Raw genomic sequence first — 19,862 nt, 5'->3', positions numbered from 1 at the left:
GACAAAACTAGGCACACTAAACGCAGTGCTATCGAATTATTCGAGAAATGTTTAGGTTTAGAAAATAATCTTACTGTCTCAAACTGTTAGAGCTTTTCGAATAAAATGTAAACGTCATGAAAATTCCTAAGTTACAGTATGTAGGCATGTTAGATTACCCTATGCAACATAGCTCTAAAGAATCGTTCATATCGCGAAAAATGCTTTAAAGTCATATGATAATTTTGTAATCAAGTTCAAAGAACAATTTGAGTCTTTTAAGGTAGCTGCAGAAAAGATGTCAATACTATGGTCCAACAAATACAACTCTAAAGCAGACGGTTCTGTTTATCACTTTGTTGCTAACAGGCATTATCGTATATGTAAGTGAAACAGAGAAGGCACCCTTTCATCCTCAATACCAGAAAGTTGTTGTTACCAACTGTTACCTATCTTAAACCTACATATCATGTTCAATGCTATTCAAAATCTAGAAACCTTGTGAATAAAAAAAATAAAGAAACTTATAGGCCACGCAATTCTTTTTACCTGAAGAATTTGCGTGTAGATCAAGTCAATGTGGAAGAAAGTAAACCCAAGAAACTAGTAGGGGATTACGCAATCATACTGATAACACTGGAGGTACGAAACATTATCAAAATAGAAGCAAAAATCACACAAATGTAGGCATGGAAGTAATTGTAACGATGGCCAGATACTAAAACAGTCGTTATTGTAATAACTCACACAGAAACAGTCAAATTATATAGTTTGTTAACTAATCTGGTACAGGTCGTAATCTACATAAATCTTCCTATATACTTGTTTCGCAGTCTGTAAACCTCTAGTAATCCATGCAAGGATATAATCAATCAAGTTTTTCCTTCTCCACAAGGTAATTAAAATGTAAAAACTCACTAAAAGTAGAAACGCTCTGCTGAGAGAACGCTTCAGGTAGAGCTTTTAAGGTTGATGATTTTGGCCATATTTTTTATAATTTGAATGCAATCACCAATTCCTGTGGAGTGTAAAGTATTAAGCATAAATGTTACCAAAGTGATTGAATGGAGTGTAGAAATTTTTATGAGAAATTAGAAACAAACAAAACACGAATAATGATGTTAATGTAACTTGAACAGTAGAAATGTAGATTAAGACAGTACAAGTGGTAGAGTGTGTGATTCTAGAGCTCCCGTGTCATTAATTAGTTCTAAGTTATGTAAAATAATTTCTTCTGTTATATTTTATCCAGAGTTAAAATTTGCATCACATATTTTTGTGGTAGACTATTCTGGTAAACAAAAAAAAAGCAATTCAAGAGCGAGGTAAATATTTTCTCGGAATGCATTTAGCTTCTGAAGTTACAGTGTTGGTTGCATCCAACTTGAATACCGAATGCATTTTATGTCGTAATTTCTTTACTTTAGCTAATGGGAACATTGATGTTTCAAAAAATGTAGTTAGTGTTAGCAATGGAGAGGAAATTGTAGTTAACATGGTCAAGGAAGACTCATTTAAGATCGAAGATAATCAATCTCAACCAAATAATGTCACACATAAATCATAAATTAGAATCTGAAAATATTTCTTGTGTTGGTTATGGAAAGTTGTAGTATCTATAATTCGTCATACTTCTTGCGATGGAATAGTGCACCTTCTTTGAATATATCGCGTTGAAAATTATTCAGTAAATGAGTCTTAACTTGTACTTCAAATACTTCTTTCACTTTCGTGAGTTTCTAGTGATGTGTGTAATTTTATCATTTTATGCTAATTTTCTTCATTTAGCAACAAAATTAATTATTTTCATTATGTATTATTACCTTTTTCGCATTGCGTTCCACTAAATCCAGGTAAACAAATACATTGTTTCTCCACCATATTATACACACCACCATTTTTACAAGGAATTGGGGAAGCGTCGATAGGACCTAAAATAAAAAAAAATATGTCTACGTATGAAAAGCTAAACGTTCCATGGAAACATAATTCACAAAAAAGATTTTAAATAATAACGAAATATTGTTATAGTTGTAAAAAAAAAAAAAAGGAGAGAGCTTTAGATACACTGATAGAACCTTAAAATACTAACAGACCTAAAAGTAATGTGATTGCTTTTTCTTGATTTTTCTGAAAACAGGAAATAAGAAAATAATGAATAATAATAAACACTTTGCATCCCAAGGTTCAAATTAAAATATTTCATGAAAGCTGATGTGATACTTCAACTATTTTTTCTTTATTTCAAAGTTAAAGGCTATGCGATTTACTCACATACATATACATATCTAACAATAGAAAACAAATGGGAAACACAAATACTTTTATTCTATGATTTTATAGAACTAGCGTCCCTTAATATTGTTCTCTGTTCTTAGTATGTTTAATACCAATTCAATATACTTTGAGAAATATTATAAATTGTTCCATGACAACAATTGCTATCAGTTATCTTGACTGGAAACAGAAGCAGGAATATGAAGTAAACCCTCTTACAAGTGTCTCAATCTACAAACTAATGAACTCTTCTAAAGCGGATTTAAAGGTGAGAAAGAGATGAAACTGAGGGGTTCTTACGTTTTACCACATTGCTTTCAATTGAGGTACATATGCACCTACTCCAACTTGTGTTGTGTGGTTTTAGTGTCTGTCTTATCTATTAAGGACAGTTGTTACAGTTCAACTGTCCTGGACTATGTCATACGTATACTGATCATACCTTGAGGAAATACATAAGGATTCGCTAATCAGTAGGTAGGTAGTTTTTAAATATTGCAGCTACTACTCAACATTTTCTGCCTCTTTGTTGTTATCTAAAAACAATATTTACATATGGGAAAAATACCCCTGATTCAGTGCCACATTTCCATTTTGCAGGAAGTCCACATAGTCTACACAAGTTTGAACACAGTTTTGATTCATAATTTGCATACAAAAACATCTATCATACATAATGCAGGCAATTAAAACATTCGAAAGTATAACACTTGGTTTGTCGTCTACAGACTACAACCCATCAAGTCGTTCTAATTTTTGACATTTCGCTTTACTAGAAGAACCCAAAGGTTTACTTCAAAGATCAGCATATTATTTATGTAGAAAATATAGTACGGATGAGTATATAGATGTACGGAATAAAAGGCATATAGATATAACCCCAGGCATGAGAAATCTCATGTCATCTGAAGCAAATTTGTAAAGTCAGTGATGACTATTACGTGTTTCTCGAACACGGACTACCGTCGCTAATGGTGAAGCATGGAATAGTACGCTACAATATTAATTGTCTATTAAATACTAAATGCAAATTCGACAAAGCCAGTATTGTTTTTACATAGTTTACGGTTATTGCGTACATATTTCATTTATGTGAATAAATACACATATAGAGTTACATATGTCAGGATGTATTTGGTAGCATTATTGTACACTCAATCTTACTAAAATCAAATATATTTACTTAACAATGCTTATTAATTTTTACTATCTTTTGTTATGAATCAATTACGGAAAAAAGATTGACTGTGTGTAAGAAAGAAAAAAGTAACCACTACACTGCTCTAGTTCTTAACTAGATTTATTGCTTTACTAAATAACAGTTGCATTCGTTCATTCTAATCATGCGCCAATATTGCGATACTCTAACTCTCTTGTTCAAAACATTGTATATCGTCAGCATCTCCATCTTTGTTGACAGGAACCACTCCGTGATACCAAGTATGGCTCTCCTTGTGCTATAACTCTTCCAGTGAAATCATTCCTTCATTTTAGCAAAGAAGTTGCAATTACAAATTCACATCCGGGAAATACGACGGATGTTCGAGTATTTCCTATTGCCAGTGGACATTTTACATAATGTTAGTTATGTGATACCTGCCGTTGTCATCTGAGGTGGTGGTCGACGGTACCAACAAAAGCCGCTGTTTTCCTCTCAATGCAGGACGAAAGAAAATATATGAAGAAATTGAAGATCTTTGATTGTAGAACTCACAGAATTTTTATAACTTGCTACTAATATTAGCCAGGGATTGGACAGTTTTAAATAACCATATTTAAGAGTATACTTGTGATTCAAATAGTTAAATTTTAGACCCAATGCCCTGTTAAACAAAATATCGAAGTTAGAACTTTTTGTCTTGTCTCGCCTCGATTTCTATCCATGCAGCTTTCTTTCTTCTACGTGCCTCTTTGTCGATCCCTCATTTAAACTACTTCTTACGATGCTTTCCATCTTGGAATGAGACTCCACTACTGGAGAAATATGATCATATCCTTAAAATGGATCTGGAGTCAATTTTAAACTGCTCCTTAAGCAACGAATCTTGGATTCAAGCATCCTTACCTGTGAGATTAGGGGGTCTTGACTACCCGTGGATATGGTGATTCCTTCCTTTTTAGCGTCCTACCACGGATCTCTTCCTTTAGTCGATACTCTTCTTACGCAAGGTTACCACCTGGACCCAGATGGCACAGTTCAAGAAGGCACTACCAAATGTTAGTTATGTGATACCTGCCGTTGTCATCTGAGGTGGTGGTCGACGGTACCAACAAAAGCCGCTGTTTTCCTCTCAATGCAGGACGAAAGAAAATATATGAAGAAATTGAAGATCTTTGATTGTAGAACTCACAGAATTTTTATAACTTGCTACTAATATTAGCCAGGGATTGGACAGTTTTAAATAACCATATTTAAGAGTATACTTGTGATTCAAATAGTTAAATTTTAGACACTTTGATTTTGTGATTGTATCTGTTTTATTTCTTTTTTACTAATTTTTTCTCTTACATTTTTGACGGCCTCTCTTGAATCATCCTATAACTATTAAATTTTTATAATATGTATTATATTACTTTATATTTGAATGAGTTTTATATCGGGTTTTAACTGTAGTGGAAGGTACGATGTTGATTATTATTTTTGTGTTGGCGTATTTTTCATCACGTGTTCTAATTTATCTTCTTTGATAAGGCTTTTGAAATCATGTGCTTGAGACAGGGATCCATTATTGTTCATATTACGTTGGAACGTTGATGCTCCCTTCTCGAAATTTAGAAAGGATGTGTTGGCCCACTCCTTAAATTTGGAAATTGCCAAGTAAAATGCTAAATGTTATCTAGAACTCGAGTATATAAATTTAAATTTGGGAGGTCCTGCCTATCTCCTTCTATGGGTAACATTTGTTAAAATATTCGTATTACCATATCGTTACCACAATAAATATTAACTTAATTTACCATGCTTGATGATATTTTACCACGTTATATGGTTGGGTATAGGGGTCTATTCTCTTTCGCACAACATATATAGCTATATTAACTTATTATTTTTAAGTTTGGGAAGTTGTATTGGCAGGTCTATTAATTTAGGAGATGTCGAAAAATAGAATTAGGTACCGTAAATGTTCTCTACAACACGAATATATAAAGCTGGAAATTTGGGATTTAGGATTTAGGATCAAGATTTCTAGGCTTTCGGCATATAAGGCCATTTAACCCTTCACGTTTTGAGGGATGATGTCCCGTGGCGAGAACACAATCCGGGAAAAGGGAAGGATGAAGGGATTGGGGAAGGAAGGAAGCGGCCTGGAACCTATAAGTTAGGTACCACCCCGGCATTTGCCTGGTGTGACTGAGGAAAACCCAGGAAAACCTCATTCAGGGTGGCTGGTCTGAAAAAGTATTTTACACTTTTTCAACCGAGTGTCCCCACTTGGAATCGAACCCGGGACCTCTGGAAATTTGGGACGTCCTGCTTATCCTCTTCTGTGGATAAAAACATTGCCAAATTATTCATATTGACATGTCTTCAGCACGGGGTCAGTTATTGATCTAAGTTATCTTCTTTGATGAGGTTTACCCCTTATATGGATATATCATTGAGTACAGGGGTCAATTTTCTTTTATATGACGTGGGTACATTGATGCCTTACTCTCGAAATTTGGAAGGATAGTGTTGGACTATCCTTTAAATATAGGAATTATCGAAGTACGAAATTTAATGAATATTCTGTACGACCCTAATATAGATTTCTGAAACATTTGGTTGGTCCTACTTGTTCCCACTTGTGGGTAATCAGTTGCCAAAAATTTACAATTTGGAAATCACTTATATGAACGAGTACAGAGGTCAATTTGCTTTCACAGTGCATGGGTTCACTGATGTTCGCTTTCAAAATTTGAGAGGGGTGTATTGCCAACCCCTTAATTTGAGATTTAAAAAAAAAAAAAGTATGTCAGTAAATGTTCTCTACCACATACGTATATACTTCTGTAAATTTGCTTTTCCTTCTTATCCACTTTCATGATTAAGAAGTTTCCAAAATATATTGTCGATAGTAATAGTTTTTATTTAATGGCAATTTGAAATTTGACAAGAAAATTAAATTAGTGTGAAACTGGAATTTTTAATATTATGCTAAATATTCACAAAGATGGACTGTAACTTACGGCCATATTAATGAATAGAGGGTTCGAGTATCTTTCATTGGACATGAGTACCTTGAGAACTATTGTTAAATTTGCCGAGAAGTACGTTTGGTCTATTCACAAGTATTTAACTGTCAAAAAATGCTTAAATGTTCTTTAGGACTCTGCTAAATTTGGATGTTCTAACTTGTGTCCTTCCATGGGTAAAAAGTTCCCAAACTTCAAATACGAAGATTTCGTTTTATATAACGGGTTACAACTAAAAATCTGCACAAAATGTGCGGAGTCATAAAATAAAACCTATTGACACAGTCATCGCTATTCTTTGGTATGTTGATTGTACACTCTTTGTCTAATTCACACTATGTTTGCTTTCCTTCAGATGCGAAGTAACTGGTAGAAAATGGCGTCAAAAGAAGAAGCCCTCCGTGCACGCATTGTAAATTTCCACGAAAAACATCACGAATTGGGGAAATCATATTGTGTGAAACACTTTGCTGCTGAAGGTGTGCCAAAAAGAACAATTTATGCGATACTTAAGTCCGGAACAATAGAAAGAAAAGCTGGTAGGGGTCGAAAGGCAGCAATTATGACGAATAAAAATAAACAAAGACTGAAAAAGATGTTTGACAAGAAAGACAACATTAGTCAGAACGACGCAGCAAAAACATTTAAGTGTTCACAACAATACATATCTAAAACATTAAAATCAATGGGAATCAAAGCATGGAAAAAGGAAAAAGCTCCATCTTACACAGACGCGCAAATAAAAACTGTGAAATCAAATTGTCGTTGGATGGTCAGAAATTGCAAAGGAAAATCGTTTGTTTTGGATGATGAAAGTTACTTTAGCCTTTCTAAACCCCAAATGCCCGGAAATGACATTTATTATTCCTCAGACAAGCAACACACTCCTTCTAATATAAAATATAAAGGCAAGCAGAAATTTGAAAGCAAAGTGATGCTTTATTTAGTTGTATCGGACAAAGGTGTGTCGCAGCCTTATTTCAAGCCTAGTGGGTTAGCAATCAATCAAGATGTGTACGTGAAGCAACGTCTTCAAAAGATCTTAGTTCCCTTTATACGAAAATATCATTCTGACAATAATTTTATTTTCTGGCCTGACAAAGCCAGCTCTCATTATGCGAGAAAGGCTCAGGAGTACCTCATGTCCCAAAACATCCCTTTTGTGCCCAAAACCAAAAATCCAACTAACTTGCCCTAGTGCTGCCCAATCGAAGATTTTGTTGGACAATTGAGTGACAAGGTGTACAAACATAATTGGAAGGCAAAAACTGTTCAGCAGCTTCAAAGAAAAATACGCAAATGTTTGAAAGAAATTGACCCAACTGGCGTCCAAACAGCCTGTGCGTCTATTCCAACACGTTTGCGGACTGTAGCTGATCACGGACCATTTGCAACGTGTCATTAGCATTTTCTTTTCTGCCTATGTATATACTGTAAATAAACGTTAAAACATAGTTTCCATTTGTCGTTTGGTTGCTTTTATCTTACCTCACATTTTGTGCAGATTTTTAGTTGTAACCCGTTATTAACTTAATAGTTTGAAACCTAGGGACAATTCATAGTTTAAGGCCATCGATGCAATTAGATTGGTTCATCTCTACCTTTAATTCACAATGTCACACTATGAATCTCAAGAATTGTAGTCTAAAATCATTTCTGAAAATTTATCTTTAGTGGAATTTGATTAATCGATTAGTATCTCTGATTAACTTCAAATTTTGGACTTGAAAACCAAACTTTAGGGTATGAAACCTGGTAAGCAAATAATATAATTGATTGATATACAATAATACATTTTCATACTTTTAGTCATGATTCATATATAGTCTAAAGTTATCGGTGAAAGGTCACCATTAGTAAAATCTGATTTGCTGAACTCTGTCTTAAATTTCTAATTTTGTGTACGAAAGGGAGTGTGGAATTTTGGTATATCTTTATTTGGGCACAAGTTTCCTCCAACCTACCGATTGGCCCAAAAAAAAAAAAAAAAAATTAGTTAGGTCCACCCTAAAAGGACGTGGATAATTAGAGCCAAACTTGCAGTATTTGTAGCACTCAAAATTAAAGAAATAAAGTTATGTATATATATATATATAAAGGAGGCAGTGGGCTAAAAGGCTGGATCCTACAAAATTGGTTATAATGAAACGAAATTTGCAGAATTTACTCTTCAAGAAGCTCTGAATAATAACATAATTATTTAATTTTTCTTTTCCTATTTGACGGGAGCAGAGTATTCCCAAATGTAATGCTGTAGGTTCGGCTCTTGGATTTAGCATAGAATGAGTAGAATGGCTGGAACCAATTTACAGGACCAATAGTTCTACGTTTTACAATTAAATAATAACGATATCAATAAACTATCTATTTACATACACAACGGGAACAGGGAGCATAATCAATGAAATTTTCTGATTTTAACAATCGTGGTATTACATGGGGATTTCTATTGCTTCAACCAAACAAAGAAAGAAAAATATTTATTTTTTTAGAAGAAGAATAATACACGAGATTTACAAAATGTTTATATGGGATGTAGTATTATTAAATGTTAACAAAACAAACATAAAAATTACATTTAGAAATAGCCATAGAGAAATAATATACTCTATAGCTACAAGTATAGCAACCCTCCTGTCAACCAAACCAATCCATTCGTCGTGTACCCATACATCGCATGTATTATCGCATTATTATCGCATGTACCTTTTACAGCTTCGCATGTCACCAACGATACCTCGAGCGCTCAAAATCGCACGAAAATGTGCTTAAATATACTTAAAAACAGTGGTATGAGGCATTCGCATGCATTAAAAATAGAGATTTACATTCCGAAAGACACCAACGCAAAACTCGAACCTGCGAACCCCCATAGTCAACAACTAAGCCTGAACACGATAGACCGCCCTACTACAGATGCTGGCACTAGCACAAACTAACACACATTCAAGTTGCCAGTTTCTAGTCCAGGATCTGAGGGAGGTTGAGCATGCATGGAAAGCCTAACGCAATTTTATTTCTGATTATTGTTATAGGCACTATAGTGATCGTGAAAACCGATGTCGTCGCCCCCAGCGTGGTCGACAACTTAGGGGGAAAGGGGAAAAGGGGTGGGGCGCAGAAAATCGTAGACCTTCAGGTTGGCGGTCCTAGTATCCTTTCTAATTCTCACAGGCACATGAGTCATACGTTGTTGGAAAGCTTATAAAAAACAAAATTCCGACGAGATAACTTTTGTACCCCCAGTGCCTAACACGTAAATGAAAAAGAAGAAGAAAATAAAAATTAGGAAGAAAAACTAATTTTTGTAAAATTTCTGAGACGCTAGCAACATTGTTGTTTTTCATACGCAGGAAAAAAATAATCTCACATTTACGCCATACATAGGTAATGATCATATAATAAAATGAACGGCGTAAATACAATAACAAGAGAAATAAAATTTCGGAAGTACCTATTTCCGATGGTCACTCTGTACATATTTTTTGATGGACTGTCGTGGCGTTGGCAGCCCTAGCGACGCCCCTAATTGGCACAGGAACATGAACTATACCTCTTTGGATACCATATGGAACACAGATTTCAGAGAGGCAACTCTTGTGCTCCCCTACGAAACACAAACAACAGTGTTGCCAGAGCTCCAGAAACTTAAAATTGTTTTCCAATTTTTTAAAAATTTCCTTCTTCTCCTTCTTCTTTTACAGGTTGAACATAGGGACACAAAAGTTACCTAGTTGAAATCTGTGTTCTATGTGCTTTCCAACGAGGTATTGTTCATGGGCTGCCAGACTTTGTGAAGGTAGATGACAAATATACAAGGGAAGCGGAGAGTGGTATGAGCTTCCGAAATTTTATCTTCTTGCTATTGCACCTACGCCCTTCATTGTTTTCATATGACTGTTCCTAATGTCTGCTGTACATGTGAGATTTATTTTCCTGCGTACGACAAATAACAGTGTTGCCAGTGTTCCTCAAAGTTGAAATATGTGGCTTTCTTTTATAAGAAAATATAGAAGTATACACTGGAGAAATGATCAAATTCAATATCCACATTAACCTATCGTAAACCCAATGACCAAATACAGGCTATCACTAGTTAGTATAAAGGTAACCAAGAAAGTTCTGTTTATTGTTGTGGAGGTCTGTGTTCCATTGGACCTCACACCATGAGTTGAAACTAATGGAAATAAGGCAAAGGTCAGTTTTGGTATCGGTATACCCAACATACTACCTGGTTGTAGCAGTTCAGTTACACCGTGAACTTGCGTAAGAACAGAGTGAACATGGGACCTCCACAAAGCGTCATAAGGGCGTGTAAGCTGTAGAGATCGAACTGGGGTCAAGCACCGCTGCAGCGGAGCGAAATATATGCCAGGCTTTTGGTGAGGGTGTCCTGACTACGCGGACAGTGCAGCTGTGGCTTAACAAGTTTAAGAACGGTGATGAAACACTCAAAGACGCATCACGTGACGGAAGATCAACAGCAGGGGCGTCATTTAGGGGGGCTTTGCCCCCTGAGTTTGACATTTATATATATTTTATCAATGGAATGATAGTAAGTCAGTGAAAAACGCGAAATTTTACTTATGTCAAGGGGTCTTGTCCCCCCCCCCCCAAGCCAAATCTGAAATGACGCTACTGATCAACACATGTACAAAATGAAGATCTTCATTCAGCAATTGAGGCGAACAAAGGCCAGACATATGAGGAACATGGACTGTAATTCAGTGTGAGTAGAGAAACCATTCGGTACCACCTCCATCTACATTGGAAGCACTATAACTTGGGTCGATGGGTCCAACATGATTTGATTCCGGGCCAGAAGGCAACGCGAGCAGACACCTGTATTTGTTTGCTGTCTCGTCTGTGGAAGTAGCAATTTGTGGAGTGGGTGTTGACATGTGAGGAGAAGTGGGTCCTGTACGAAGCTTTACGGTGCCGTCATCATTGGTTAGCATCCCATGAACCGGTACCAAAACAGTCGACACCAGCATTGCACAAGAAGAAGGTCCTCCTCTGTGTGTGTTGGACTACTCGCGGCATCGTGCTTCGTGAACTGCTACCAGCTTGTCAGAGCATCAATGCAAGTATATACTGTCAGTAGTTAAGCCATGTTCAAGAGAAACTAAAAACTCTGGAGAGAGCACTTCTGAATCGCAAAGGGTTCCTTCTGTTATAAGCCACCGGTAAGCCGCATGTGGCTAGGATGACCCGGGACACCATTCTGCGCCCTGAATGGAAAATATTATTGCATCCGTCATAGTCACCGGACACTGTACCGTCCGATTATCACCTGTTTCACTCTCTGAACAATCACCTTAGAGGACTCCAGTTCAAATCCCTATTAGAGGTGGAAAATTCAGTTGATACCTTCTTCGCTTCACGGCCCACTATGTTCTACCGCGATGAAATCCGTGGCCTTCCAGAACATTGGCAGAAGGTCGTCGATGCTAATGGGGACTATTTTTGATCTTCCAGGTACGTCTTACGTGACATATCGATGTTTGAAGGTGGTGGATGAAAAAAAAAAAAAGACAGAACTTTCTTGGATACCTCATACATATATTCATTTATTTATATTGATACCAATTTTTATGCTTGTAGCTCCTTTGAGATAAGTTTAAAATAATTTGAGTTGGTATTATGGATAACATTTTTTGAAATGCATCTTTAGTTATAAAACCATTATCATATTGTTATTAAATGTAACTCAAATTAAAAAAATAACATTAGTATTACAACAACTTTATTTGCACTTACCTTCATTTGTTGAACATTCGTATGCCTGATGTTAATCCAGCCAATTTTCAATGACAAATAACTCCCATATTTTCACGTGCTGTTTACTAACATTTCTTAATTTCACAAACGAATTGTTATTGATTTTCAAAATTTCCACTTTTTTTTTTTTAAGTAAACATGAATGACTTAAGGCCTAACATATGGTATATGTTGCGCTAAAGTTTGCATATCTATTTAAAAGATAAATCTAATACTCTTGGTTTGTTCTTAATTATTGCATTTGGGTATAATTTACTTAATCACTATTGGCTTCTTCGAAGAGATATTTTGTCACAGGATTTTTGCGATTGTCCTTACAAGCACAATAACTGCAGCAAGACGACTTACTGACAAAACATCTGCAAGGCAGTGTTTTGCAGGTTGGTTTTGCATGTGCAAGGTGGAATTAAGATATCTGGTATGGCAGGCTATGTCATCAGAAGTGGACATATGGTTTTATTGTCATCTAAGAAAAAGCAAACTTGGTTAAATCTAAAGGCTCTGCAAACGGAATGGTGGAGTTATTCCAATTGCAGAGTTGAGCTGTGCATTTCAGTACATGTTGTTAGAAATAGTTGAGGTGAACAGTAAAAAAAAAAACAATATCATTAATTGCAGGGATTGCAGGAAGTGAATGTATCTACTTTCATCACAAGATTTTCCGGTTTTTTTTAACAATCTTTAAATAGTCAAGCTCTAGTTGGTGAAGTTGAGATATCATTCAGGTCTTGTTGCTGTAAAAACTGTAGCACATGTAAAACATGATCCGATTTTCTTGCTAAACTGAAAGCATACTGTTTGTTTGCTACTTTGCTCGTCGAGTTACAGCCTGTAAAGTCAAGAAGAACTGGTAAATTTTAGGAGAATTTTATTTCAAGTGCTTTTGGAGCAATATGACATCTTAAACCTCTTTTCCTTTCTCCAACACCAGCGAGTAACCATACACTCTGGCAATCAACGTCTTTCAAATCATGCCAGTATGATATGGCTAACATAAACACACCCGTGTCTGGGCTGTAAATTATTAGGGTTACACTTCCTTTGTTTCTAACTGAATCAAACACATGAAGAAAAAAATCTTGTGTCTGCTTCATTCTGGTTAGTTTTCAGATTTTCGCACGTTCTTATTAATTGAATATCATGTCTTAGGTCACTGTCGTTTTCGTTTTCGAAACTACCAGACATGAAATTAACATCAGGAACACAAATGTTCAACAAATGAAGGTAAATGCAAATAAAGTTGTTGTAATACTAATATTATATTTTCATTTCAGTTACATGTATTAATATAATATGATAATGGCTTTACATTAATATGATTAATATGATAATGGCTTTATAGCTACAGATGCATTTCAAAAAATGTAATCCATACCAAACTCAAAATGTCTTTAAACTTATCCAAAGGAGCTACAAGCATAAAAATTTGGTATCAATTAAATAAATCAATATTCTAACTAGTGATACCCTGTATTTGGTCATTGGGCTTCCGAGGGGTAAATGGGGGGTATTGAATTTAGCTATTTCTACAATGTATATTTTCTTATAAAAGAAAACCACATATTTGAACTTTGAGGAACGCTGGCAACACTGTTATTTGTCGTACGCACAAAAAGATCTTACATGTACAGCGGGGGACACTTCTAAATGGTACAGCCATATGGAGATTTACGGCTAAGGTGTACCATTTAGAAGTGTCCCCCGCTGTACGCTAGACATTAGGAACAGTCATATGAAAACAATGAAGGGCGTAGGTGCAATAGCAAGAAGTTAAAATTTCGGAAGCTCATACCACTCTCCGCTCCCCTTGTATATTTGTCGTCTACCTTCACAAAGTGTGGCAGCCCTAGCGACGCTACTATTAGTCACAGAACCATGAACAATTACTCGTTGGATAGCTTATAGAACACAAATTCCAACTAGATAACTTTTATGTTCCCATGCCCAACTTTTAAAAGAAGAAGAAAGAGAAAATAAAAAATTGAAAAGACGATATTAAGTTTCTGGAGCTCTGGCAACACTGTTGTTTGTCCTACGCAGGGGGAGCACGAAAGTTACCTCTCTGAAATTTGTGTCGCTGTGACAATTAGGGGCGTCGTTAGAGCTGCCAACGTGACGACAGTCCATCGAAAAATATATACAGAGTGACCATCGGAAATAGGTACTTCCGAAATTTTATTTCTCTTGTTATTGTATCTACGCCGTTCATTTTATTATATCATTACCTATGTATGGCGCAAATGTGAGATTATTTTTTTCTTTAGTACGAAAAACAACAATGTTGCCAGCGTCTCAAAATTTTACAAAAATTAGTTTTTCTCATATTTTTTTATTTTCTTCTTCTTCTTTTATGTGTTGGGCACTGGGGGCACAAAAGTTACCTCGTCGAAATTTGTGTTCTATAAGCTTTCCAACGAGGTATGACTCATGTCTCTGTGAGAATTAGAAGGGATACTAGGACCGCCAACGTGAAGGTCTACGATTTTCTGCGCCCCACCCGTTTTCCCCCTTCCCCCCAAGTTGTCAACCATCTAGGGGGTGGCGACGACATCGGTTTTCATGATTACTATAGTGCCTATAGCAATAATTAGAAATAAAATTGCGTTAGGCTTTCCTTGCATCCTCAACCCACCTCAGATCCCGGCCTATTTGTAGAGTCATGAGGGCCAGTAGATTTTTGGTCAGCCTTATATACCGACCATGTACTTGTAATTTTATAAATCATTATCTACAAACATATTTCGAACTAAAACGAAGTAACTACTTCCTCATATAATAAACGATATGGTCCTCACAAATTTACAAGATGTTTCGGGTTAGCTTTAGCTTTATTATACACAGAAAAACCGAACTTACTTTGCCCCTTCAAGTATATCAACAGATGGAAAGTGGGATTTCGATGCTTCAAACTGCCAGTGTTCCGTATAACTATACACAAGAAGACGAACTCTCTCTCAAGTAGGCATTGTATGAGTAAGTTACTGACTACTTGTGATCTTGTCAGATTTCCCCTATGATTCTAACTATGACAGTGATTCTAACCTATGAAATTTTGCACTAGGGCTTATTTTCCTCCGGGCCTAATTTGCCGCAAGTATCTTATATTTAAGTAATTGCTGAATATTAAAATTTTAAAATGATTTTAGGAATAAATATTAATTGTTAAGAATAAATTCTAACAAGCAGCGTACAGAACAAGGCAGGGTCAGATCCGACTCAAACTTCGCGCAGAGGATACATAATAGAAAAGAAGAAAAAGCGCCAAATAGGAGCTGCCTCCATCCAGAAATACACGTAGATATGCCCCGGAACATAACGCACCACGCGATAATATGATATAAGGTAAACGTCTCAAGATACCCGTTTATGTCGAAAACGGAAAGGATGGGCAGCACCAGCATGACAACAAGATATTTGACTGACTTGGTGGCCATCTTGAAAGCCGCGATCTTGGATAGAGCGTAAAGCATTGAAATGAGAAGCAGCGTGTATGATATATCAATGTAAGGTAAAATGCAAAAAGAAAACCAATGATGTAACCGCGAAAAACATATGTGTAACGGTATGGACGGGACGAAGTGTGGAAGACTCGGGCAAAACAAACGTGTATTCGAAGGACAGAATAATAGAGCAAGACATAATAATAGAGCCTCCCACGAGAAGGCTAGTTTACCACACAATGAATATTGCGCGTTTTGGCTTGCGTATGTCACAAACACACTATCAATTCTCACTGGCCAGCCCCTGCTGTCACGTTCACTTCGTTCCATGTGTACCAGTGATACCAGTAGACACAATTCCAGTCGTCTCATTCTGTGGTAAACTAGCCTTCTAATGGGAGACTACAACAACTCATGGAATTCATCGAGTCAATGCACAACGTTGTCTTTCCCTGGTATTGTGAGTGCTTGGGACCGTCGCGAAACAGTGTAGCAAACCGCGCAAAGGAAAAGAAACATTCGTAGAGAAATGTAAGCTAGAACATGGCTGGGCTTTCTCATCCGTACACACTTTGTTTCAGATAGTGTTGTTTAAACAAACGTAGACCGAGATGTCCTGTGTTTACACGAAACAGCAAGAAAATTGAACAAGAAACGTACAAAACGTTGTCCAGAAGTGGGCTTCAATCCCAGGTAGGTCGTGCTTTTGATCGCCAATCCAAGATGATATCTTCTACACTCCGGAACGAGCTGCCGATTTGCTGTTCCATAAGAGATAGTCCTTTGTAGATTATGTAGTCTCCAAACGAGTGCTCGTATCGCGGGTTGCAACTGTGCTGTTCACTGTTCCAAACGGAATCCCAATATCCTCGAAAGGCATGTGTCAAGGCGGATGCACTTCCATGCACAAATACTGTTGCAGTTACTTGTTGCGTACAGTTGTCGGGGGGTCTTGCTATATTATTCTGTATTTCGAATACACGTTTGTTTTGCCCGAGTCTTACGCACTTCGTCCCGTCCATACCGTTACACATATGTTTCTCGCGATTACATCAATGGTTTTCTTTTTGCATTCTACCTTACTGATATATCACATACCACGCTTCTCATTTCAATACTTTACGCTCTATCCAAGATCGCGGCTTTCAAGATGGCAGCCAAGTGAGAGTTACAGCATATCAAATATCTTGATATCATCCTGGTGCTGCCCTTCCTTCCCATTTTCGACATAAACGGGTATCTCTTCTATCATATTGTGTCGTGGTGCGTTATATTGCGGAGCATATCTCCGGTGTTTCTGCGTGGAGGTAGCTCCAATTTGGCGTTTTTTCTTCTTTTCTATTATGTATCCTCTGGGCGAAGTTTGAGTTGGATCTGATCCTGAGTTGTTCTGTACGTTGCTTGTAAGGTTATTTTGTTTCTCAGTGCGTCAAGGAGACTGCGCCTCACTCATTTATCAAAAGCTGTAAGACATTTCTTTTAATCGTGAACATTTGAGATCTTGCACAAATGTGAAATTTGCTCCTTAAATAAAAGAAAAACTCCAAAACTGGAAATTCCATTGAAACAAAATCAGTACACTTAGCGTACTTGTGTAATAACCTTAAGAAAATAAGTACCTATGTATAGCATATCATAACCAGTTTGTCTCTTATGTATTTCTCAATAACTGACATACTATATTCATAACAACTTTCTCGTACAGATTGGTATATTACGTCGAGGTAAAGCCTCGTTGTATTTACACTACCTGCATTTAAACTTTGAAGTTCAAACGGTAGCTATAATTTTTCTTATATTCTGATATAAAAATATAGCCTAATTATAATAATTTGAAACAATCTATATCCAAAAATTAGTTGTATACATGCTATAGTGCGTTCAGTTATGAAATGTAAATGTTTCGAAGTAACGTGCAACAAAATGCAACTTCTACTTTAGTAGTGAACCAACGAATGGCATATGAAATCCTCCAAGTCTTTAATGAAGATAAAGCAAGCGACCAACGGAGTAATGAAAGATAACAAATTTGGAAAAATACAGGAAATATAATTTACAAGTTGTTTTGATGTGTGATTTTTCAAGTCCAGAGTTTTAGTACTAACTGGCTGACTTCATTTTCTACACCTTGTTCTGGTTTTACATGTTTAAATATATATTTTAAATAAAACATTTATTTGTAGCATACGTATAGTTATGTTAAATTCTAAAATTAAAAGTTGCAAATTTGCAATAGAGTAATTGAAAAAGTACTTGCAGAAGCTTTGTATTTTTTCTTTATCTTCACTTATAACAAAAATACATTTGCTCAAAAGGCTACATGTTGGTTTACGAGTTATATCTACATTACCTGGTTTTAAGTCCATATTCTTTGTACCTACATCACAAGCATAATTGAATATAACATCCTTCTCAGTAGACACAACTGCTATATCTTCAGATGGATCTGAAATTTTTAAAAAATAAACAAATAAATAAAAATTAAATTATGCCGTATATATTGTGGTAGTTAGATAGTTTTAAAAGAATGGCTGACAGGTTTTATTAAATCTAAAAGTACATCCGGAAATAAAACACATTGGCCTTTTTACATTATTTTTAAAATACAACTGTTTGCCCTACAAGATAGGTAGTGTGTTTTGAGTTTTCTACAGCTCTTTTCAGACGACGGGGACACGGTGGCTCAGTTGTAGAGCGCTTCTTTCAGGTGCTTGCGACCCTGATTCGTTCCCCGGAAAAGTAAGTTTGTGGTGGACAACATCGTGTCCGTGGGTTTTCTCGAGGTATTTCCGTTTCCTTCCACTTTCTCATTCCACCAATTCTTCTATCACATTCACTTGTTTTAATCATCGTTCCCTTAGCCTAAAGGGCATAAACATGAGACGTTAAACTGAAAGATTTTATTTTATTTTCAGATGAGACGCAAGATGAACAGCAGGAAATGGTACGCAATATTTAGCGCACAGTTGTCAGATTGCGGTTTCCCCTTTCCCTTCGCTCTCTTTTTCCACCAAGCATTATAGTAAATGAATTGTTGACAGCATTATTCATAATCTCAAACATGTTATTTCAATACAATTTAAACAATTCACCGTCCGTGCTGGAAATATATATTAAATTAAATGTCTTTTAATTTATTTCATTAAAATTGTTTAAAAACACCTCGTTTTCTATTTCATTCTTCTACTACTATCGTCTATGATAGTTTGTATTTTGTCGTTGTATTAGCCAGACATTTATTATGACAGATGACAAATTTTGTTTTTCACTGTTTCATGAAATTTTAAGGTGAAATTTTTCTATATGTTGCACAAAGAATCATCCCTAAATTTCTTCACATGATTAGTTTCCTCGTTTGTTCATAGAGGCCTGAGGATTTCATTATTTCAACACAAATGTATCAGACAAAACGAAATAAATTCTGAAGCTTCTATTTTTATAGTTTTTGGATAATAAAGTTTTTAATTTTCGGATTTCTATAGTCCACAAAAACACAATACAAACTTTATTTACTAACAAAGGAAATAATTCGAGATAACAAGCCTTGTTGCCGTGTTATTGTATCAGCTCTCCTCGTCTCGAAGCAGTCCAGTTTGTTTCCAAGATTACTAGAAAGAAAGGTTGGGCTACACGAGCACACATTTCGCTCTTCGTTTTGCGTGACGTCACCATCGAGAAGCAAGTTGGTATTGAAGCGCACAAAGCAGGCAGAACTTTTTTTGCTATCGAGACTCTTTCCTACACATGAACTAAGAATAATATGTAAAGAAATAAATAAGGCAGCAATAAAGAGAACATTTTCTTAATGCAATTTACACTTAGGGAAATTATCAATGTCTGTTGCATGATCAATAATTTTCTTTCTAATAAGCTAAATCTTGTATCACAATTACAGTTTAAATTAATTTATATCTGAAATGTTACTGTGAATGTATATATTCAGAGTTGCAGATAAATAATGTGTTAACAAAGCAATTTCTGCAGTTTGCTGAGACTGGAGATAAAGTAAATTTCAGAACCAATGATGAATTCCCCACTCACCATGAATAAATTACTTTATGATCATTGACAAAGATATCTCATTAAATATTTAAAACAATGGCAAATTATAATAATAGATAATCAGAGCATTCAGTTGCGAAAACCCGTGTATGCCCAGCGTTTTATTTTGTTGAATATACGACATTCAGGCCTAAAGTATAAAATTTG

General features: G+C 35.9%; 1 protein-coding gene across 3 annotated transcripts in view; it reads right to left on the bottom strand.

Moving 5' to 3' along the window:
- Positions 1-19,862, bottom strand: part of LOC145673401 (uncharacterized) — a 288,550-nt gene that overhangs the window by 85,513 nt on the left and 183,175 nt on the right. For all 3 annotated transcript variants that reach the window (XM_081743064.1, XM_081743065.1, XM_081743066.1), the window contains 2 exons: positions 18,004-18,099; positions 1,803-1,910 (listed from right to left, as the gene is read on the bottom strand). In XM_081743064.1, coding sequence (XP_081599190.1) covers positions 1,803-1,910; positions 18,004-18,099 — 204 coding nt within the window. The remainder of the gene's footprint in view (positions 1-1,802; positions 1,911-18,003; positions 18,100-19,862) is intronic.

The sequence above is a fragment of the Thermobia domestica genome, chromosome 16, assembly GCF_964235325.1.
Source record: "Thermobia domestica chromosome 16, izTheDome1.hap1.1, whole genome shotgun sequence".
NCBI classification, from domain to species: domain Eukaryota; kingdom Metazoa; phylum Arthropoda; class Insecta; order Zygentoma; family Lepismatidae; genus Thermobia; species Thermobia domestica.
The sequence above is the reverse complement of the archived record's forward strand: the minus strand, read 5'-3'. Positions and strand labels throughout refer to the sequence as shown.